Here is a 16,869-nt window from a genome sequence, read left to right as displayed (position 1 = left end):
AAGCTGCGGATCGCGCCCCGGAAACGCAAAGGTGGTGCCGGGAAAGATGGCGGCCGCAGGAGAGTCGGCGGCGGCGGCGGCGGCGCCGGTGTGCGTGTTGGTGCTGGGTATGGCCGGCTCCGGGAAAACCACCTTCGTGCAGGTGAGGGGTTGTGGCGGGCGCTGCCGCGTTCTACCGCGCCGGGGGGGGCCTGACGCCATTTCGTGTCCCCGCAGTGCCTCGCGGCCCACCTGCACGGCCAGCGCTGCCCGCCTTACGTGATCAACCTGGACCCCGCCGTACACGAGCTGCCCTTCCCCGCCAACATCGGTGAGAGGGGCGGCAGCGCGACGGAGGAGGAATGAGGCGGGGTGGGGGGGATCGCGTTTGTAGGGTCTGCCGGAACGGAGCGGGTCCCTTCTGCTGTGAACGAGGTAAAGCTGTTCTTATGTGCTGCTTTGCTTGTACTCTGCGAAGAGGAGGAGGTATTTCACAGCACGCACTCGGTTAGGCTGTTTGTTTTCTCTTCAAAAAATGTCAAGGCCTAACGTGAGGAGGACTTTAAGTTGTTGTGGGTGCTGGATTGTATTCAGTTGGAAGGAACCCACGAGGACCATCAAGTCCAACAACCTGAAAAATCAAAGCATGTGTCTGAGAGCAGTGTCCAAATGCTCCTTGAGCTCTGGCAGCTAAGGGCCGTGCCCACTGCCTTGGGGAGCCTGTTCCACACTCAACCACCCCCTGGTGTAGAACCTGATATCCTGCCTGACCCTTCCTCATGCAGCTCTGTGCCGTTCCCTCAGGTCCTGTCACTGTCACCAGAGAGCAGAGCTCAGTGCTGCCCCTCTGCCCCCTGTGAGGACCTGTAGGCCACCATGAGGCCTCCTCTCAGCTTCCTCTGCTCTGGGCTGAACACACTGAGGGAACTCAACAGCATTTCACGTATCTTTCTCTATAGACCCTTGACCATTTCATAGCCTTCCTCTGGAAACTCTGCCTTACATTTATATTCTTATATTGTGGTACCCAAACCTGCATACGGTGCTTGAGGTGAATCCACACCAGGTAGAGCAGTGCAAGACAGTCTCTTCCCTTGCCTGGATGATAGTGCCTGATGCACCCTGGGGTATGGTTGGCTTTCTGGGCTGCCTGAGCACACTTTTGGCTCATGCTCAGCTTGTTGTAGGCCACATTCCCCAAATTGCTTTCAGCAGGGTTGCTCCTCAGCATCTTACCCCCAGGCTGTATCTGTAGCCGGGGTACCCCTTCCTGGTTGCAGAATCTGGCACCTGCTCTTATTAAATTTCAGGCAACTGGTGATTGCTCAGCTCTGTGATTTGCCTAGATCTCTGCAAGGCGTCTCTGCTTTTGACAGAACCAGCAGCTCCTCACAGTTTAGTATCATCAGGAAACAAACTGAAAGCACCTCTTAGTCCTAAATCCAAGTAATTTCTGAAGATATTAATGAGAACTGTCCCAATAATGGAGTTGGAGTGTGATTTAATGCTTGTGGCTTTCTTTTTTTCTTCTCCCCATCATTGACAATGAGCATTTTAGCAGATTTGATTGGGTTTCCTATCCTCAGAGCCATGCAATGGCTGTATGCTAACAAATAACTTCTTAAAGCAATGTAAAAGACATTAATTTTTAGATAAAATACCTTAAAAGCAAACAGGCTTTATGACCAGCCATTCCCAAAGATCTGCTGTTCCTCAAGACTTGCCAGGACTTAGCTTTGTTGAGGATTCTGTCTCTTAAACTTTCTAAGTTAGCCCATCTCTTAGCAAATAAAAAAGGTATTTTGGATACCAGAGTGTTTCTTACTGATGTCAGCTGAAGAGTTAGAGAATGCCTCCCAGTTCTGGGTCTCTCATAATGTGATAAGTATTTGAAAGATGTGTGCTTTATTAACTGATGTTGATGAAATAAGAATAAAATTCAGCTTAAGCAGTTATGGCTCAATAATCTGGTGAAGCTTCACATGAGTCACGCTGGTTTCATGTATCTGCTGAGAGCCTGTTTTGGTTTTTTATGTATGAGATTTTTCCTGCTGATACTGGATTTGTTACTGAGGCAAAAGGAGACTTGATAGGAAAGGAAAGGGTTTTGATGATAAACAAATTAACAAAGAAGACTGTTTTAAAATAAATGTACTGAAACAATTTATGCTTGCTCCCATTCTAGATATCCGGGACACTGTGAAGTACAAAGAAGTCATGAAGCAGTATCTTTTCTTTTGGCCTTGCAATGATCTTTGAAATCTCAGGTTTTGAAAAAGCTGTCACTTTTAGATGGGAGGATGAAGGGGGATTGGGATTGCAATAATGCAGATTGTTGCATGAAGACCAAAGGTTTTTGAGTGTGTATTTCTCGCATCTGAGATTAGAAATGTGTGTGAGCAAGATTTTTATGCTCCTTGGGTCATTCTTTTCTCATGTGCTGCAGGTGTTTCTGCTTAGTAGTATGTTTTTACAAATAGTGTGAATCATAGAACAGTTTGAATTGGAAGAGACCTTTAAGGTCATGTAGTTCCAGCCCCCTGCTGTAGGCAGGGACACCTCCCTCTAGCCCAGGTTGCTCACAGCCCCATCCAGCCTGGTCTGGAATGTTTTCAGAGAGGGGGCATCCACAGCCTCGCTGGGCAACCTGTTCAGTGTCTCACCACCCTCACAGGAACTCTGTCCACATCTCTTTTGTGTTTTTTGTTCACCCGGTTTCTATTTGTAATAGAGGAGGCCAGCAGCTTTTTCCCTGTGTATTTACAAATCTAATTTTGTTATTAAAATCATGCAAATTAGAATTTGCCTGTAGGAAGTGAAGAAAAACTATTTTTGCATAGTTTGATCATAATAAAAGCCCTTTTGTCTGGGTCTATAAGACATTGCAGTTGTGTCTTAAGCTGCACAATAGCTTGGGGATTGTGATTCAGTAATATTATACTAAAGTGACAGCAATCCCAGAGAGCTGTGGAGGTCTTTTGTCTCTTAAGTTGTAGGTTTTGCAGATGGATGTAGTATACAGTGCTTGGATTTGGTGTACTAGTGTGACTCTCTTAATGTAATGTGTTAAGAAAAAATAGAAGCGATGGATGTTAGGATTACGATTTTGGCTGTTTGCTTAGGAGTTACTAGCAAAACATCTTAGCAGAAGTTTGAATTTGATATGTGGACATGTTATTTGCTTTGCTGTGTTTGTTAACTGTCAGTGGAGTTCAACATCTCGTTAACTTCTTTACAGAAAGGGTTGGTAAGCACTGCAATGGGCTGCCCAGGGAGGTGGTTGAGTCACCATCCCTGGATGTGTTTAAAATCCGTTTGGATGTGGTGCTCAGGGCCATGATTTAGCAGAGGGTTGTTGGAGTTAGGGTAGGATGGTTGGGTTGTGGTTGGACTCGATGATCTTTAAGGTCTTTTCCAACCTGAGTGATCCTATGATTCTGTGATTAAACGGTGCTTAAAGAGAGTGTCTGTCAGCATGCTTGGAGATCTAGAGCAGTGACCCTGGAGTACTGCATGTACAGGCAAATCACACCTGGCTCCTATGCAGAAAAGAAAATATATGATGTAATAAAAGAGTATTTTTGTCTGTGAACATAATTAATAGACAGATCCATATGCACAGAAAGGAATTTTCAAGTCTTCATCCTCAGGATGCTCCCAGTATGTCTACAGGGTTCATTCCCATTCATTCCATTTGAATTCTGCTGCGATTGATTTGTGCAGGAAATCTTTTAATTATATTTTGAAGCACATATTCTTAAAAATGAAATGCATTCAGGACACTGTTAAGTACTGAGTTACTGACTGAGGAGTGGATCTTTTTTGGAAAGACAAAGAACGTGTGTGCATACATTTTTTTCTGTCTGGAACAGTAATGCTTGGATAGTGGCAAGGGGAAACCTCGGGGTAAACCCTCTTCACTTTGACAGTCACACTTGTTGGTGTAAGAAAAGGGCCTTGCTATTTATCTACTGCAGCACTTAGAAGAATTAATTGTGTATGTGGAGCTTTGTCTTTTTCTGTAAGGTATCCAGTGTGCGTTGCAAAAGGCCAGCAACTATCAGAATGTTAAAAATAAGCTCTCTGAGGTCTGCATGATCATCTGCTTTCCTGAATGAAGCATGTAGATACGGGCTGGGCCCGAATGGTGGAATAGTGACCTCTCTCAATCTTTTTGCTACGAGATTTGATCAGGTATGAGGTTGCTCCTATGTGATACCATGCTATTAATACTATGCCTGGAGGCTCTGCGTGTTTTTTGTGTATAGGGTTTCAGAAAGTGCTATTTAACCTTCTTTTTTAGACTTTTTTAGAATTAGTGCATTCTCCCTATTTTGCAAAGCAGTCAAACTGCAGCAGCTCTTTTAATTCAGTGAAATATATCCTTATTCTTTTCCTACAATTCTTTGTAATGTAAAATTTTGAGGCCTCATGTACAGAACTTTAAATCACATAACTGTTCTGTTTCCGTATTCGCTGTAAAAACTTGCATGTGATTGCTCTGACTTTGAGGTAGGGAAGTCACTTTTGGAGATTGATTAAGTTTCCCTGAGCTTGTTTGATAATTTTATGCTCTCTTAAATGTTAGTGCTTAATCAGCACTGCAGTGGCAACCTTATTGAGTTAAAGAAGTGCCAAATCTCTTAGGAAATAGGTAGAGAACAGCTGCATTCATTGTATCATTTGTTTCAGCAGGTACTAGAGCACAGGTAAAATCAGGGCTGTTTTTGCAAGGTTTCACAGTATCTGAGTATTTGCTGTCCATTTCCATCTTCAGATTTAGAGACTTTTAGCTTTTATTGTATCACTGTCTATTTTTATAGCTATAGTAGCTGTGCAAGCTGAAGTTGAGGCTTGCATTACAAAATGATCATTCAAGTTTCCTGTTCAGAGCCTAAAATACAAAATGTACTGCTGCTTTTTCCATCAGGTGATGAAGTTTATTGAAAAACGACAAAATGCATCCAAGTGAGTATATTCTACCAAGCTTTGCTATTCTGGAATCTATGTGGGAAAATACGTGACATCCATAAAAAGGATCTCTGTGTGTTTCTTAGTTGTTCTTCCACCTTGGGGTAAATTTTATCTGGAAAAAAAGCGTAGAACTGGAACAGGTTACTGGACTTTAAAAAAAAAAAAAAGTATTATAAAGAAACATCTACTGATTCTAGATTGGCTTTTCTCATCCTTCATCAGACTTCCACTTTTTTCCTCACTTTTCTTCTCAAACAGGCAACACTTAGCTTTGGTTCTGGAGAGTTTGTGATAGTATGTGTGAAATTCATGCCTTTGGCTCTAACAGAATCTTAAGAGAGTGAGTGCTTCTCATAAAAGTCACACAAGAATTTTTCGGCTATCCTCACCTCATCACTGTTTGGGAGAAGCTTTTCTGATCTGTAACACAGTAATAATGTGATTTGCTGTTCCCTGCGTGTGTAATCTGGTCACAACAGGACTGTGTGCCTGACTGATTTTCTCTTTTTTTTTTTTTTTTGGTGGTGGTGACTTCTTGACAGGTATGTTATCATTGACACACCAGGACAGATTGAGGTGTTCACGTGGTCAGCATCAGGAACCATCATAACTGAGGCACTGGTAGGTGTATTCTATGTGACTTGACATTGAGGCTGTGTGAAAAATGGGCCTGCTTTCTTCTAATCAAGATGCTTTTTGCCACGTTTTTCCAGGCTTCCTCTTTTCCTTCAGTTGTTGTTTATGTGATGGACACCTCTCGCAGTACCAACCCTATCACCTTTATGTCCAACATGCTGTATGCCTGCAGGTAAGAAAAGCTGAGTATGCAAACTATCTTTTTGAGTGCTTTGTTCCCTTTATATTATCTGTTGGGGTGGGAGAGTGACTATTTGTTTAGACTTCATCCAGGGAGCTTTTCAGTTGAGAATATATCCAACTCATTTTTTGGGAATGTGGCTGATAGAAAGGACCAGGGCTTACAGTAAAGTTAGAATATTGTTGTGGCTATATTCAGTCTGCCTTCTGACTTCAATAAGGGATTTCTGTTGTTAAAATAAATAATGGAGCAGACAAATTATTAAGTATGTGAATCCCAATGTTGACTTCTTTCAATGCATTTCTTCCAGATGTTGCCTGTAGTTCAGTTTTCTTCTTGTCTCTGAGAAAAGATGGTTCTAACTTAAATGTCTGACAAGAAGGGGCTTAGCATATTGGATTTCTAGAATCATAGAATGGCCTGGGTTGAAAAGGAGCACAATGCTCATCCAGTTCCAACCCCCTGCTATGTGCAGGGTCGCCAACCAGCAGACCAGGCTGCCCAGAGCCACATCCAGCCTGGCCTTGAATGCCTCCAGGGATTCAGAAGAGATCAGAAGAGATCAGGAAGTCATCTTGGAATGTTTTGCATAAGTCTTGCCTGCTTTGTGCTTAATATTTTTATCTGTTCTAATGAGTGTTAAATTATTTTTTAACAGTTCTCTTTTTTTTTTTGTTAAAATTTCAGTATACTGTATAAGACAAAGCTGCCTTTTATCGTTGTCATGAACAAGGTAAGTGAAAGCTATGGTTTCTAAGCTCCAGTAGAGTATTTTTCTCTTTAGCTTGTTTTGTTGTAGCATCTTCATCTTATTACAGAATCGTAGAATCACAGAATGGCCTGGGTTGAAAAGGACCACAATGATCTTTGAGTTTCAACCCTCCTGCTATGTGCAGGGTCATCAACCAGCAGACCAGGCTTTTTCTGAAAAAGAAAGGCTGGGAAGGAGCTGCAGGCTGAAAACTGAATCTAGAAAAGACCTTTAACCAGGCAAAGTAAATAGTGAGAAAAAACAGGGACAGGCAATTACACCCAAACATTTAAATTAGATGTCATGCTACCAATTTGAAAAATGTTTTGCAGGATCTGTTAGAGACTTTCTTGAGACTTTCTTGTTCTAAATCCTTTTCTTGAGTGAATTTTGTAAAATATGTTATACAAATTCAGTGATAACTAGAAATGTATGTCACAGAGGTAGATTTTCCCAAAGGAGTTGATGCTCTCTACTTGGCAGTGTTTAAGACAAGGTTGGATGGGGCTTTGGGCACCTCAGTGTAATTGGAAGGTTCATCTCCCCCACTCCACAGCAGGGAGGTTGGGACTAGATGATCTTTAAGGTTCCTTCCAACCCAAATCATTCTGTGACATAGATTTAAGAAATATTAGATTTGCAGAGGACAAAAAATACCAACTTTCAGAGTTGATTCAGTTTTACTTTTAGAACTCAATCACAGCATTTCTAAATTGTCAGTGTTTTGGATCCTTGGTGGATTTTCTGTCACAAGTATTTTGAATAATACAAAGAAATACTTCCTTTTTCTGTTTTCCTCCTTCCTACTGGTGCTGGGAAAAGAAATATATCAGTTCTAGGCACTTGTGTTGAAATAGTTGAGTATCTCCATGTACTTTGATACGTTTATAAAACTCCTCAATAGACTGTTCAATTATCAATCCATGTAAACTTATGAAACCATCTTATCTGTTTTGTGTCCATGATCTTGCGTTTAGTTTGTAAGTTCTTTAGGTCAGAGCGCAGCTGAAAGGTGCTATAGCATGTTGCCTAACATAAAAGTGTCCCACAACCCCCAAGCCTGTAAAAAAGGATTCAATCTGTTCTTGTCACACCTCACTCATAAAATGCAACATTTACAAATTAAGCTGTTTTATAAGACAAGTTTTGGATGCCTTTCAGTAAGCCACACCATTTTTTTATAGCAAGACTTTCAATTGTTTTCTTAAACACTCCTTAAAACTGAGATAGGTGTTGTCTTCTCTTCTTGTATTCAAGTAGTTGATTAGATTAAAAAAAAAAACAGAACTTGGAAAACTGCAGACCAGGGCTGAATGTTTTGAAAACATCAGCATTATGTAAGTAAGTTTAACATGCATTTCTTCAAATTAGCCTTAGGATGTGGACAAAGAATTAACCATTTATTACTCTTGAAAACTCTGTCTTCTCCTTCCAGACAGATATAATTGATCACAGTTTTGCAGTAGAATGGATGCAGGACTTTGAGACTTTTCAGGATGCTCTGAATCAAGAGACTTCCTATGTCAGTAACCTGACTCGTTCTATGAGTTTAGTGCTGGATGAGTTTTACAGTTCATTGAAGGTAAGTTTTCTCTCTTTTTTTTTTTTTTTTAATTTTATCTTTAATTGTGAATGCCTTTCACAAAAGCCTGGAGAAGAGAAAGCTCAAGAAGTCTAGTTGGTGGCTAGTGTCTAGTGGTGTTCCCCTGGGTCCAGTAATCTTTAATTTATCCATCAGTGACTTGGATGAAGTGATAGGGTGCCTCCTCAGCAAGTTTGCAGTTGCTGTCAAACTGTGTGGAGTGCTCTGCTGCCTTTCAGAAGGTTCTCAACATGTGGAGCAATTCATTCTCAGGGTCCAGCTGGTGGTCTGCAAGTAGCAGTGTTACCTTGGTCAACATCTTCATCAGTGACCTGGATGCAGGGATAGAGTTCACCCTCAGCAAGTTTGCTGATGATACACAGCTGGAAGGAGAGGCTGACACACAAGAAGGCCGTGCTGCCATTCAGTGAGATGTGGATAGGCTGAGAGCTGGGCAGAGAGGAACCTGATGAGGTTCAACGATGGCAAGCGTAGAGTCCTACACCTGGGGTGGAATAGCCACATGCATCAGTACAGGTTAGGAGCTGAGCTGCTGGAGAGGAGTGTCCTAGTGGATAACATGTTGTCCGTGAGCCAGCAGAGTGTCATCGTGGCCAAGAAGGCCAGTTTCTCACTGCTATCATCTGTTAGTAGTTGGTAATAAATTACATTAATATCCCCATGCTGAGTCTGTTCTGCCTGTGGCTATAATCTCCTTATCATTTTCAGCCTTTGAGCCTTTTTTTATGGTTATTCTTTTCCTCAGTTCCTTTGAGATGGAAGAGAGTGGTGTGACAGAGCTTCATCAGTGTGAAACTATCACAATTGCCCGATCTTGTTCATTATATTTAGGCACTGTAATATTTTAACTATATTTTTTTGTGGGATATTGAGTTCTGAAGTACAAGAGTGTGCTGCAGAACCAAGTTTTCCTTTATAAACCAGTATTATTTTTCTTCTGTGATCAATTTTATGGAAGAGAAAGGAACACTCAATTCCCTGGGTTATTTAAAAGTAGAGAATGGGGGAGGAAATGGGTATCACTGGATCCCCACATGTATTTTTTCAAAGACATTGCTTAGCCTTTCCAGCTGTCTCTGTCAGTTACCTAAAAACTCACTTCAGTTACCTTTTAGTTCTAATATACGGTTTTCTTTTACAGGTGGTTGGTGTCTCTGCTGTGTTAGGTACAGGACTGGATGATTTTTTTGTTCAGCTCTCTAAAGCTGTAGAAGAATATGAGAGGTAAGTTGATAAGATTTGATTCCTGACCCTCCGAATACTTGCTGAAATTACTGATTCACTAAACTACTCCTTTGATTTGAAGAGGTGTTCATTTTCCAAGCCAAGGTAATAAGGTTTCTAATAAACTGAAATCTAAGAGTATAAGAAGAAACAATCAAAAGAAACTATGTAGTGCTGAATAAAAGCCAATTGTGCTAGCAAATTCTGAAGTCAGTTTTTTGACCTGGTTCTGTACAACGATCAAGCTTTGTATTGTCCTCATAAAGAGGTAGACAGAGTAGGTGAGCGAGCTGAAATTCAAGAATTCTTTGAGAACTTGATGGATTTACTGGATTCTTCCTCATGAAATACTGCTAGACTGCTCTGTAACATTAGAAAGCAAATCTAGGAATTTGGATTACATGGAAATAGCTAAGACAGACCAAATACTATTTTTAGAGGAGAATGCATCATGCTGGATCAGACAGTCTCAGAAAGGCTACTACGGTTTCATGCTCCCCAAATCAAACTAACAGGGAGTCTGGATGTCATGTATGTACACAGCCAGCCACGCAGATTAGATGGATACACAGAGAGCTTTTTGTGAACTTCATAGAATAGTAGAATGGCTTAGGTTGGAAGGGATCTTAAAGGTCATCCATTTCCAACCCCATCGCCTTGGACAGGGTTGCCACCCACTAGATGAAGTTGGCACGTGGTAGACCAGGCTGCCCAGGGCCCCGTCCAGTCTGGTCTTGAATGCCTTCAAGGATGGGGCATCAACAGTTTCTTTGAACAACTTATGCCAGAGTCTCACTGCTCTCTGAATAAATAATTTCTTTCTAACATCTGATTTTTCCCTGTTTTACTTTAGTCAGAGTGAGTGATTTGCTGGTTATGGCAGTGTAATGACTAGTTCTATAGAGCTGGGTTGTTCTTTTTTTTCCCCAATTTTTATTTTTTAATGTAACCAGACTGCATGAGAAAAGTTTGGCATTTTAACGGAGTATATTCACTTATTTTACACCCTTTAGTTTCAGGTTAGAAGTAGCCTTAGTTTGGGATAGAAACAAGCCTTCAAAGTGATCCTTTCTTTCAAATGATGCTTTAGCTGAGAATGAATGGACTGTGTATATTTACCTTTGCAGGGAATATCGTCCAGAATATGAGCGCCTGAGGAAAACATTGGTAAGTACTTCTAACTGCTGCAGCCTGGAGTGCTGTATCTTGCAGTCACTTCTATGTGTAGAATTGACTCTGTGTTGTGAGGCTGTAACATTTCATTTAATATTAAGCGTGAAAAAGTCTGAAGCTCACAGTCTGACTATTTCCCCTAGATTTGGTGAAGCACGTCTTTACAAAAATAGGGATGTTTTGTAGAAGAGATATTTCTCACTATATTAGTGCTAAATAATTCAAGTTTACTGGGGCATATTTCTGCACTGGTCAGATGCACAGTTTTGACTGAGGTAATTCATAATGAAGACCGAATTGGAATGCCGAGATGAGTAGCTCTGCACACATGGAGTTCTGGCTGTGCAAGGACAGTTCTTGCAGGCATAGCTTCATTAAGTTTGATTTCCTTACGCTGCTGAAAATGTTCCTGAAGTTCATCATGCTGGAGGTTGCTTTCCATGCTTAACCAGAAGTTTTGTGTAACTTCAGCTGCAATGTAAGACCTGCTTTGTTGACTTCTGTTTTTTGGTTTTTGTTTTTGTTTTTTTTTTTTGTCCCTGGGACAGAGTATTGTGGGAGATGTATTTTAAATGTTTTTAGAAGCCACTTGTAACTTTATACCCACAGGAGAACGCTCAAAGTAAACAAAAGAGAGATCAGCTGGAGCGCCTTCGGAAGGACATGGGCCCTGTGTGTATGCAGGGCAACACAATTGCAGGTATTTTCTCAGGAATGAAGATGAAATTTACTGCAGGAGCTCTCTGAAAAGCCTGCCTTGACAAATCACATAGAGCTTTCCTCTGCAAAAACATGAAAGCGTTCATCGTAGTGGAGTGGGCCTTCAGTTCCTGTGGGTGGGTCAGACTTAGCTCTACTATGTGTCAGTCACAAACACGCAAAGAAGAAACCCTGGTGTGTAGGTAAAGCAGTGGATGTACTCAGAGTAATGAAATATTTGAGAAAAGATGAAACAGTCAAATTAGAATATGAGAAAATTCTCCCGTTTGTTGAGCTGTTGCCTTATATGAGGTTCAGTTTGGTGATGATGCAGTCTGTCCTGAATCTTTGGGACAGAAGGTTCGTGCTTATGGATTCCCTTTAGAGCAGGTATTTATAGTATGCACATAGAAGTGGTCAGGGCATGAGCTAACTTACTTAGTGTGATGTTTTGCCTATAAACATTTCTTCTCTTTCCAAGGGTCTGATGATGCTTCTGCAATGGGTCCCTCTGAGCTGATCCTAACACGAGGAAATCTTGATGAGGACGAAGAAGAGAGGGAGAGTGATACTGATGACATCGACCATGAAGGTAAGGGAATGAGAGGTGTGATTTGATCTAAAAGCTGCTCATCTAGGCATGAAGTATCTTCTGTATTTCATTAACTGTATTGACCGTAACGAGAGCCTAAGAGAAAAGCAAACATTCAGTCACCTAAATAAAGGTGTTTGAATCTGTAGCAGAAGCCCACTATAGTGCTCAGTCCAGTGATACCTCACTCTAATCTTCGTGAAAGTTCAACTGCAAATTTTATACTCAAGTAAGCATTTAAAATAAAATAATGCATAAAATAAGATGCATGCACTAGGCAACTTGTTGTGCCTTTTAAGTTCTTACACTGTGTCATGTTCTGTTACAGAGTTTGCAGATTTTATCTTCATTCTTTCCTTCTTCAATTAATATTTAGGATCACTTCTTTCTTTTCCCTTGTAATGAAATGGACCTGTGGTGTTGCTCAGACTAGCATGATTCTAGCTTTCTTCAGGAACACAAATAGAATAAATGCTGAAATGGTGTTAAACTGTGGATTTTTTTTTTCCTCCCAGTTACTGAGGAGAGTCACGAAGAACCAGCCTTCAAAAACTTTATGCAAGAAACACGGATGAGATACCAGAGAAGAAGCAATGAGAATGAATGAGACACCCAGAAATAAATGGCTTGAAATTCCTTGAAATGGAATTAACGTTAAAGGAACAGCATAAAGAAAGCTGCATGGAAACATGCATGAAGTCTGAAGTCTCTGAACAGCTTCCTCTAATCTATTGTATCTTTCTGCAGTAACTGTTGGTCATATGAGTAGAGGGTTTTCTATCCAACTGACTGCACATTTGGCCATCTGCTACAGAATCACAGAACCTTGGGAGTTGGAGGGGACTCCCAGAGATCCCTCAGTCCAAGCCCTGCTGAAGCAGGTTCCCTAGAGCAGGTTGCACAGGAAAGTGTCCAGGTGGGTTTGAACATCTCCAGAGAAGGAGACCACCACCTCTCTGGGCAGCCTGTTCTGGAGCTCTGCCACCCTCACAGTAAAGTTTTTTTTTTCTGATGTTCATATGGAACTTCTGTTTTCACGTTTGTGCTCATTGCCCTTTGTCCTGTTGCTGGGCACCACCGATGAGAGCCCCATCCTCCTGACCCCCGCCATTCAGATACCGATCAGCACTGATCAGATCCAGCGGTGGATTTGAACGTGACCGCTCTGCCCCGCCAGTCCTCCAGGACTTGATGTCATCGGTCCTGACATGCATGCGTGCGGAAGTAGCGTCCCCGTGCTGAAGCCACTCTGAGCCACCGCGTCCGCCAATCTCTACTCTTCCATACGGCAACACGCATGCGCTTTGGAACGCGGAAGTGGCTTACTGCTGCAGACACTCTATGCCGCCAGTCTCGATGGTGAAAGGTCCTCCAGGCACTACTAGGCATGCGCGCCGAAACGCGGAAGTGGCGCGTTTGCTGCAAAGCGCGAGTTCGCTATTGTGTGGGCTTCAGGTTTTCCTCTTGTGAATCGAAACAGTTTTACTTAAATGAGGATAAAGAATTATTTTGTGATTCCTATACCGAAATTTCCTTTCCTCCTTAATCCTCTAAGTATATAAAACAATTATAACAAAATTATTTCAGCTAAAACAGTTGCATATTTAAAAAATATATATTTTAAGCTTAAAATGTCTGAGTACTTTGTTCTTTCTGTTTCAATCCTTCTTGACCTTCTTGCCCAGAGAGGCTGTGGATGCCCCGTCCATCCTGGAAGTGTTCAAGGCCAAGTTGGGTGGGGCCCTGGGCAGCCTGGGCTGCTCTGAAATGTGGAGGTTGGTGGCCCTGCATGTGGCAGGGGGTTGGAGCTTCATCATTCTTGAGATCCCTTCCAACCCTGGCCACTCTGTGATTCTGTGACCTATCTGTGGGCCACTTTAGCCAAGCTGCTAAAAGAGATGCCAGTGGGGAATGTGCAGGTGCACTGAATGCATCCCCTGTAGCTGAATACAACGCAGTGTGCTGACGTAGAGCAACCTGGAATGATGTGGATGAAACTTGTCACTTATGTATTGTTGCAGTGCTGATGTTTTGTGATGCTGAACAAATATGAGTTTTCCTAGGAGCTTGTTATTCCCCTGACATTGTTTTTATAGCACCAGTCCTTTTCAGTGGCCCTGTAGGAAGCCCAGAATGCTTCTCTCTCTCATCTGATTTTAATTTCTTTAATAAAGGTGATCCAAAGAGTGCTTTTTAGGCAGAGCTGAGCTGGTTGCTTGTAGGGATCCAGGGCTTCAGTGTGGTAGAAACATGAACCATGGTACACTTTCTAGCAGGGAGAAACTGCTGTTTGCAGTTGTCACTGCACTTAATACACTCACCTGGTGCCATGATATTAGTCAAAGTAGTTGTATTTAATCCAGATGATCCTGGTGCAAAAGAGAAAAACAAATTCAAGTGCAGCAAAGCAGTATCATATAGCTTTGGAAGGACTCCAGCGCAAGTGCCAATAGATTTATTTTATTAGGCACTGAAAGCTCGTTTCCTGACATTGCTGACTCAGAACAGAAAGGATTTTGCCTTGTACAATTTAGAACTGGCGGTTAAAGTAATGGATAGGTGAGAATTATTGGACAGAAATATTAGAATCATGGGATATTCAACAACAGTCCCTGGTTTAGTAACTCTGGAGTCTCACTACTACAGCTTTATTGAGGAAAATGAATTTTAAGAAGCCCTCTATGGAAATCAATGAAGCAGAGCAGCAACTTGCTATAGGTTACCCTTACCAAAGCAAGAAGCAGCTTGAAATCAAAACAAATCTTGTACAAAAATTCAAGTGAAGCAGCAATGAGGGATAATATGGTTTCTTTTTGTGCTCCCTGGACTTCAGCTCTGATCTGAACTCTGTTAAACTTTCACGTCCATCAAAGTTACAAAGTGACTTGCTTTGACTTCACCACTCTTCAAAAACAAGTTTTAAATGCAGAAAAACCCAGAAGCTAAAAGCCAACTCCATTTTGGCTGAAGACTGGAGAGCAGACCCAACCCTCTGAATGCAACAACTTCTTTACCTCCAACAGCTGGAATTCACGACACAGGTGTTATTTGCAGCATCTGAGAGAACAATTCCTGCTTGCTTCTGTTGTCTATGTGGGGAAAATTCTGCAGAATATGAGACAGACAGAGGGTGGCAGCAGCACCTCAAACTCTCAGCGTTGTATCTAACACCCAGAGCCACAGGCATTGGCAACAGCTTTAGTGCACTTACATAAACGGGTTTAAAACCAGAGCGATATTTGACTTGTCGATTAATGCCTGATTGTATTAATTATGTTATTAACCATGCATTTAATTTACTCTTACACTGTTTTGTCTTTCTTTGCAGCAGTATTTTATTTACTCTCTGTGTGCCTGCATCTTTGCAGATCTCTCTGAATCTTTCCTTTTCACAGCAACTCAAAAAAAACGTAAAAGATCGGAGATTTATTATTTCAGAAGCTGATTCTTATATCATTCATCTTTGAATAACATCTTAGAATTCTACTGGGTGTCACAGAATTCTGGTAAGAGGCACTCTGTGACTTCTTAAGAGTAATCTGTTCCCTGGATTCCAGTCTCACTCATTGCTGTACCCGAACATTGGAGCCCATGAAACCACTGTCCCCTTGCAGCTGGTGGTACAGACCGCAATCACCAACTGTGATTTAGGTTATCCATTGCCTTCGTGCCCCTCTGCACCTCTAGGCTTCTGGAGATGGGCCTTGGATGGGTTGCAGCTCCTGTGAGGGGCCTGGGAGCAGCTGGGCAGTGCGTTAATTGGCCAGCGTGTTAATTAGCCAGCCCTTGTGCCCTCACACCATTGGCTCTCTTTTATCTTAACAATACAAACCTAATAATATCTTTCTAGCACCTAAAACTGAAGGCTTTGGGGAAAAAAAAAAAGAATCAGTTAATGCCAAACATAACTAAGGATGGCAACCTGTTGGATTGGATTGGCTTCTTGGCTTGCTATATAACACATGAGAGTAGAGAAACAAAGGCATTTGAAAAGAACTTGCAACTCTGGCTTCCAAAGTATTATTTACTAATTAGAGATTAAGGATTACAAGTTGTAAGAAATAACTTTGCTTAATGCTATTAATTAGTTATTGCCAGTACTTAAAAGCTGAAATTTGTATGTACTTCTTTGTTTCTCAATGCCTGTGCTGTAGGTAGGTTTTGCAAGTTAAATTTTCTGTCTGTTCAGCTGTTGGTAAGACTTTATTTGCCAAAATTCAGTCTGCATGAGTCAATGTTGCCTTTGCAACACATTCTGGCCTGCCTGGAAATCCACTTTCTCTATGGTTATATTGCTTATCTATAAATCTCAAAATAATTTCAGTATGATTGGCCAAGGGAATCTTTCCTGCTCTGAACAAGTGCAGACCAGCTCTGCACCCCTACAAAATAATAGCATTCAAATAAACATTTGAATACTGATGGAGATATTAGGGATATATAGGGATGGAACACATTCCCTGTGAGCACAGGTTGAGAGCTGAGGCTGTGTTGCCTGGAGAAGAGAAGGCTCTGGGGAAACATGAGAGTAGCCTTTCAGTACCTAAAGGGGGCTGCAAGAGGGAAGGGGACAGAATCTTCAGCAGGGTCTGTTGTGATGGGACAAGGGGAAGTGGTTTCAAACTAAAAGAGTGGAGATTTAGGTTGGATATAAAGAAAAAGTTGTGACAGTGAGGGTAATGAAGCACTGGCACAAGTTGCTCAGAGAGGTGGTGGTGCCCTGTCCCTGGCAACACTTAAGTCAGGATGGTCAGGGCTCTGAGCAATGCGGTCACTGCAGGGAGTTGGACTAGATGGCCTTTGAAGGCCCCTTCCAACTCAAATTATTCTGTTATTCTATATTCCCTTATTATGCTAAAGTCAGCAAAGATTCCATGTTATTTTACCTGTCTTCATAAGATCTTGGTAGCTTTTAGTTCTGTAAGTTGTTTTTGGCTCAGATATGACCAAGGGCTTACAGGATAGTAAATGCTAACAGTAACATTACTACTTCTTACAGTATATCCTGCTCCTTTTCTGTTTCTTCCACACGTTTTGTCTTAATTGGTCTTTTGGGT

General features: G+C 41.7%; 1 protein-coding gene across 1 annotated transcript; it reads left to right on the top strand.

Moving 5' to 3' along the window:
• Positions 1-7: 7 nt before the first annotated feature.
• Positions 8-13,444, top strand: GPN1 (GPN-loop GTPase 1). The gene is made up of 14 exons (XM_085218122.1): positions 8-142; positions 217-310; positions 2,165-2,204; positions 4,107-4,173; positions 4,910-4,947; positions 5,496-5,574; positions 5,667-5,761; positions 6,458-6,503; positions 7,957-8,103; positions 9,266-9,348; positions 10,476-10,515; positions 11,131-11,221; positions 11,702-11,812; positions 12,328-13,444. Exons 1-14 carry the CDS (start codon positions 47-49, stop codon positions 12,417-12,419), a joined length of 1,119 nt encoding a protein of 372 aa, XP_085074248.1. The 5' UTR covers positions 8-46; the 3' UTR covers positions 12,420-13,444.
• The last annotated feature ends 3,425 nt before the right edge of the window (positions 13,445-16,869 follow it).

This window comes from Meleagris gallopavo, chromosome 2 (assembly GCF_905368555.1).
Source record: "Meleagris gallopavo chromosome 2, MGAL_WU_HG_1.1, whole genome shotgun sequence".
In the NCBI taxonomy this organism is placed as follows: domain Eukaryota; kingdom Metazoa; phylum Chordata; class Aves; order Galliformes; family Phasianidae; genus Meleagris; species Meleagris gallopavo.
The sequence above is the reverse complement of the archived record's forward strand: the minus strand, read 5'-3'. Positions and strand labels throughout refer to the sequence as shown.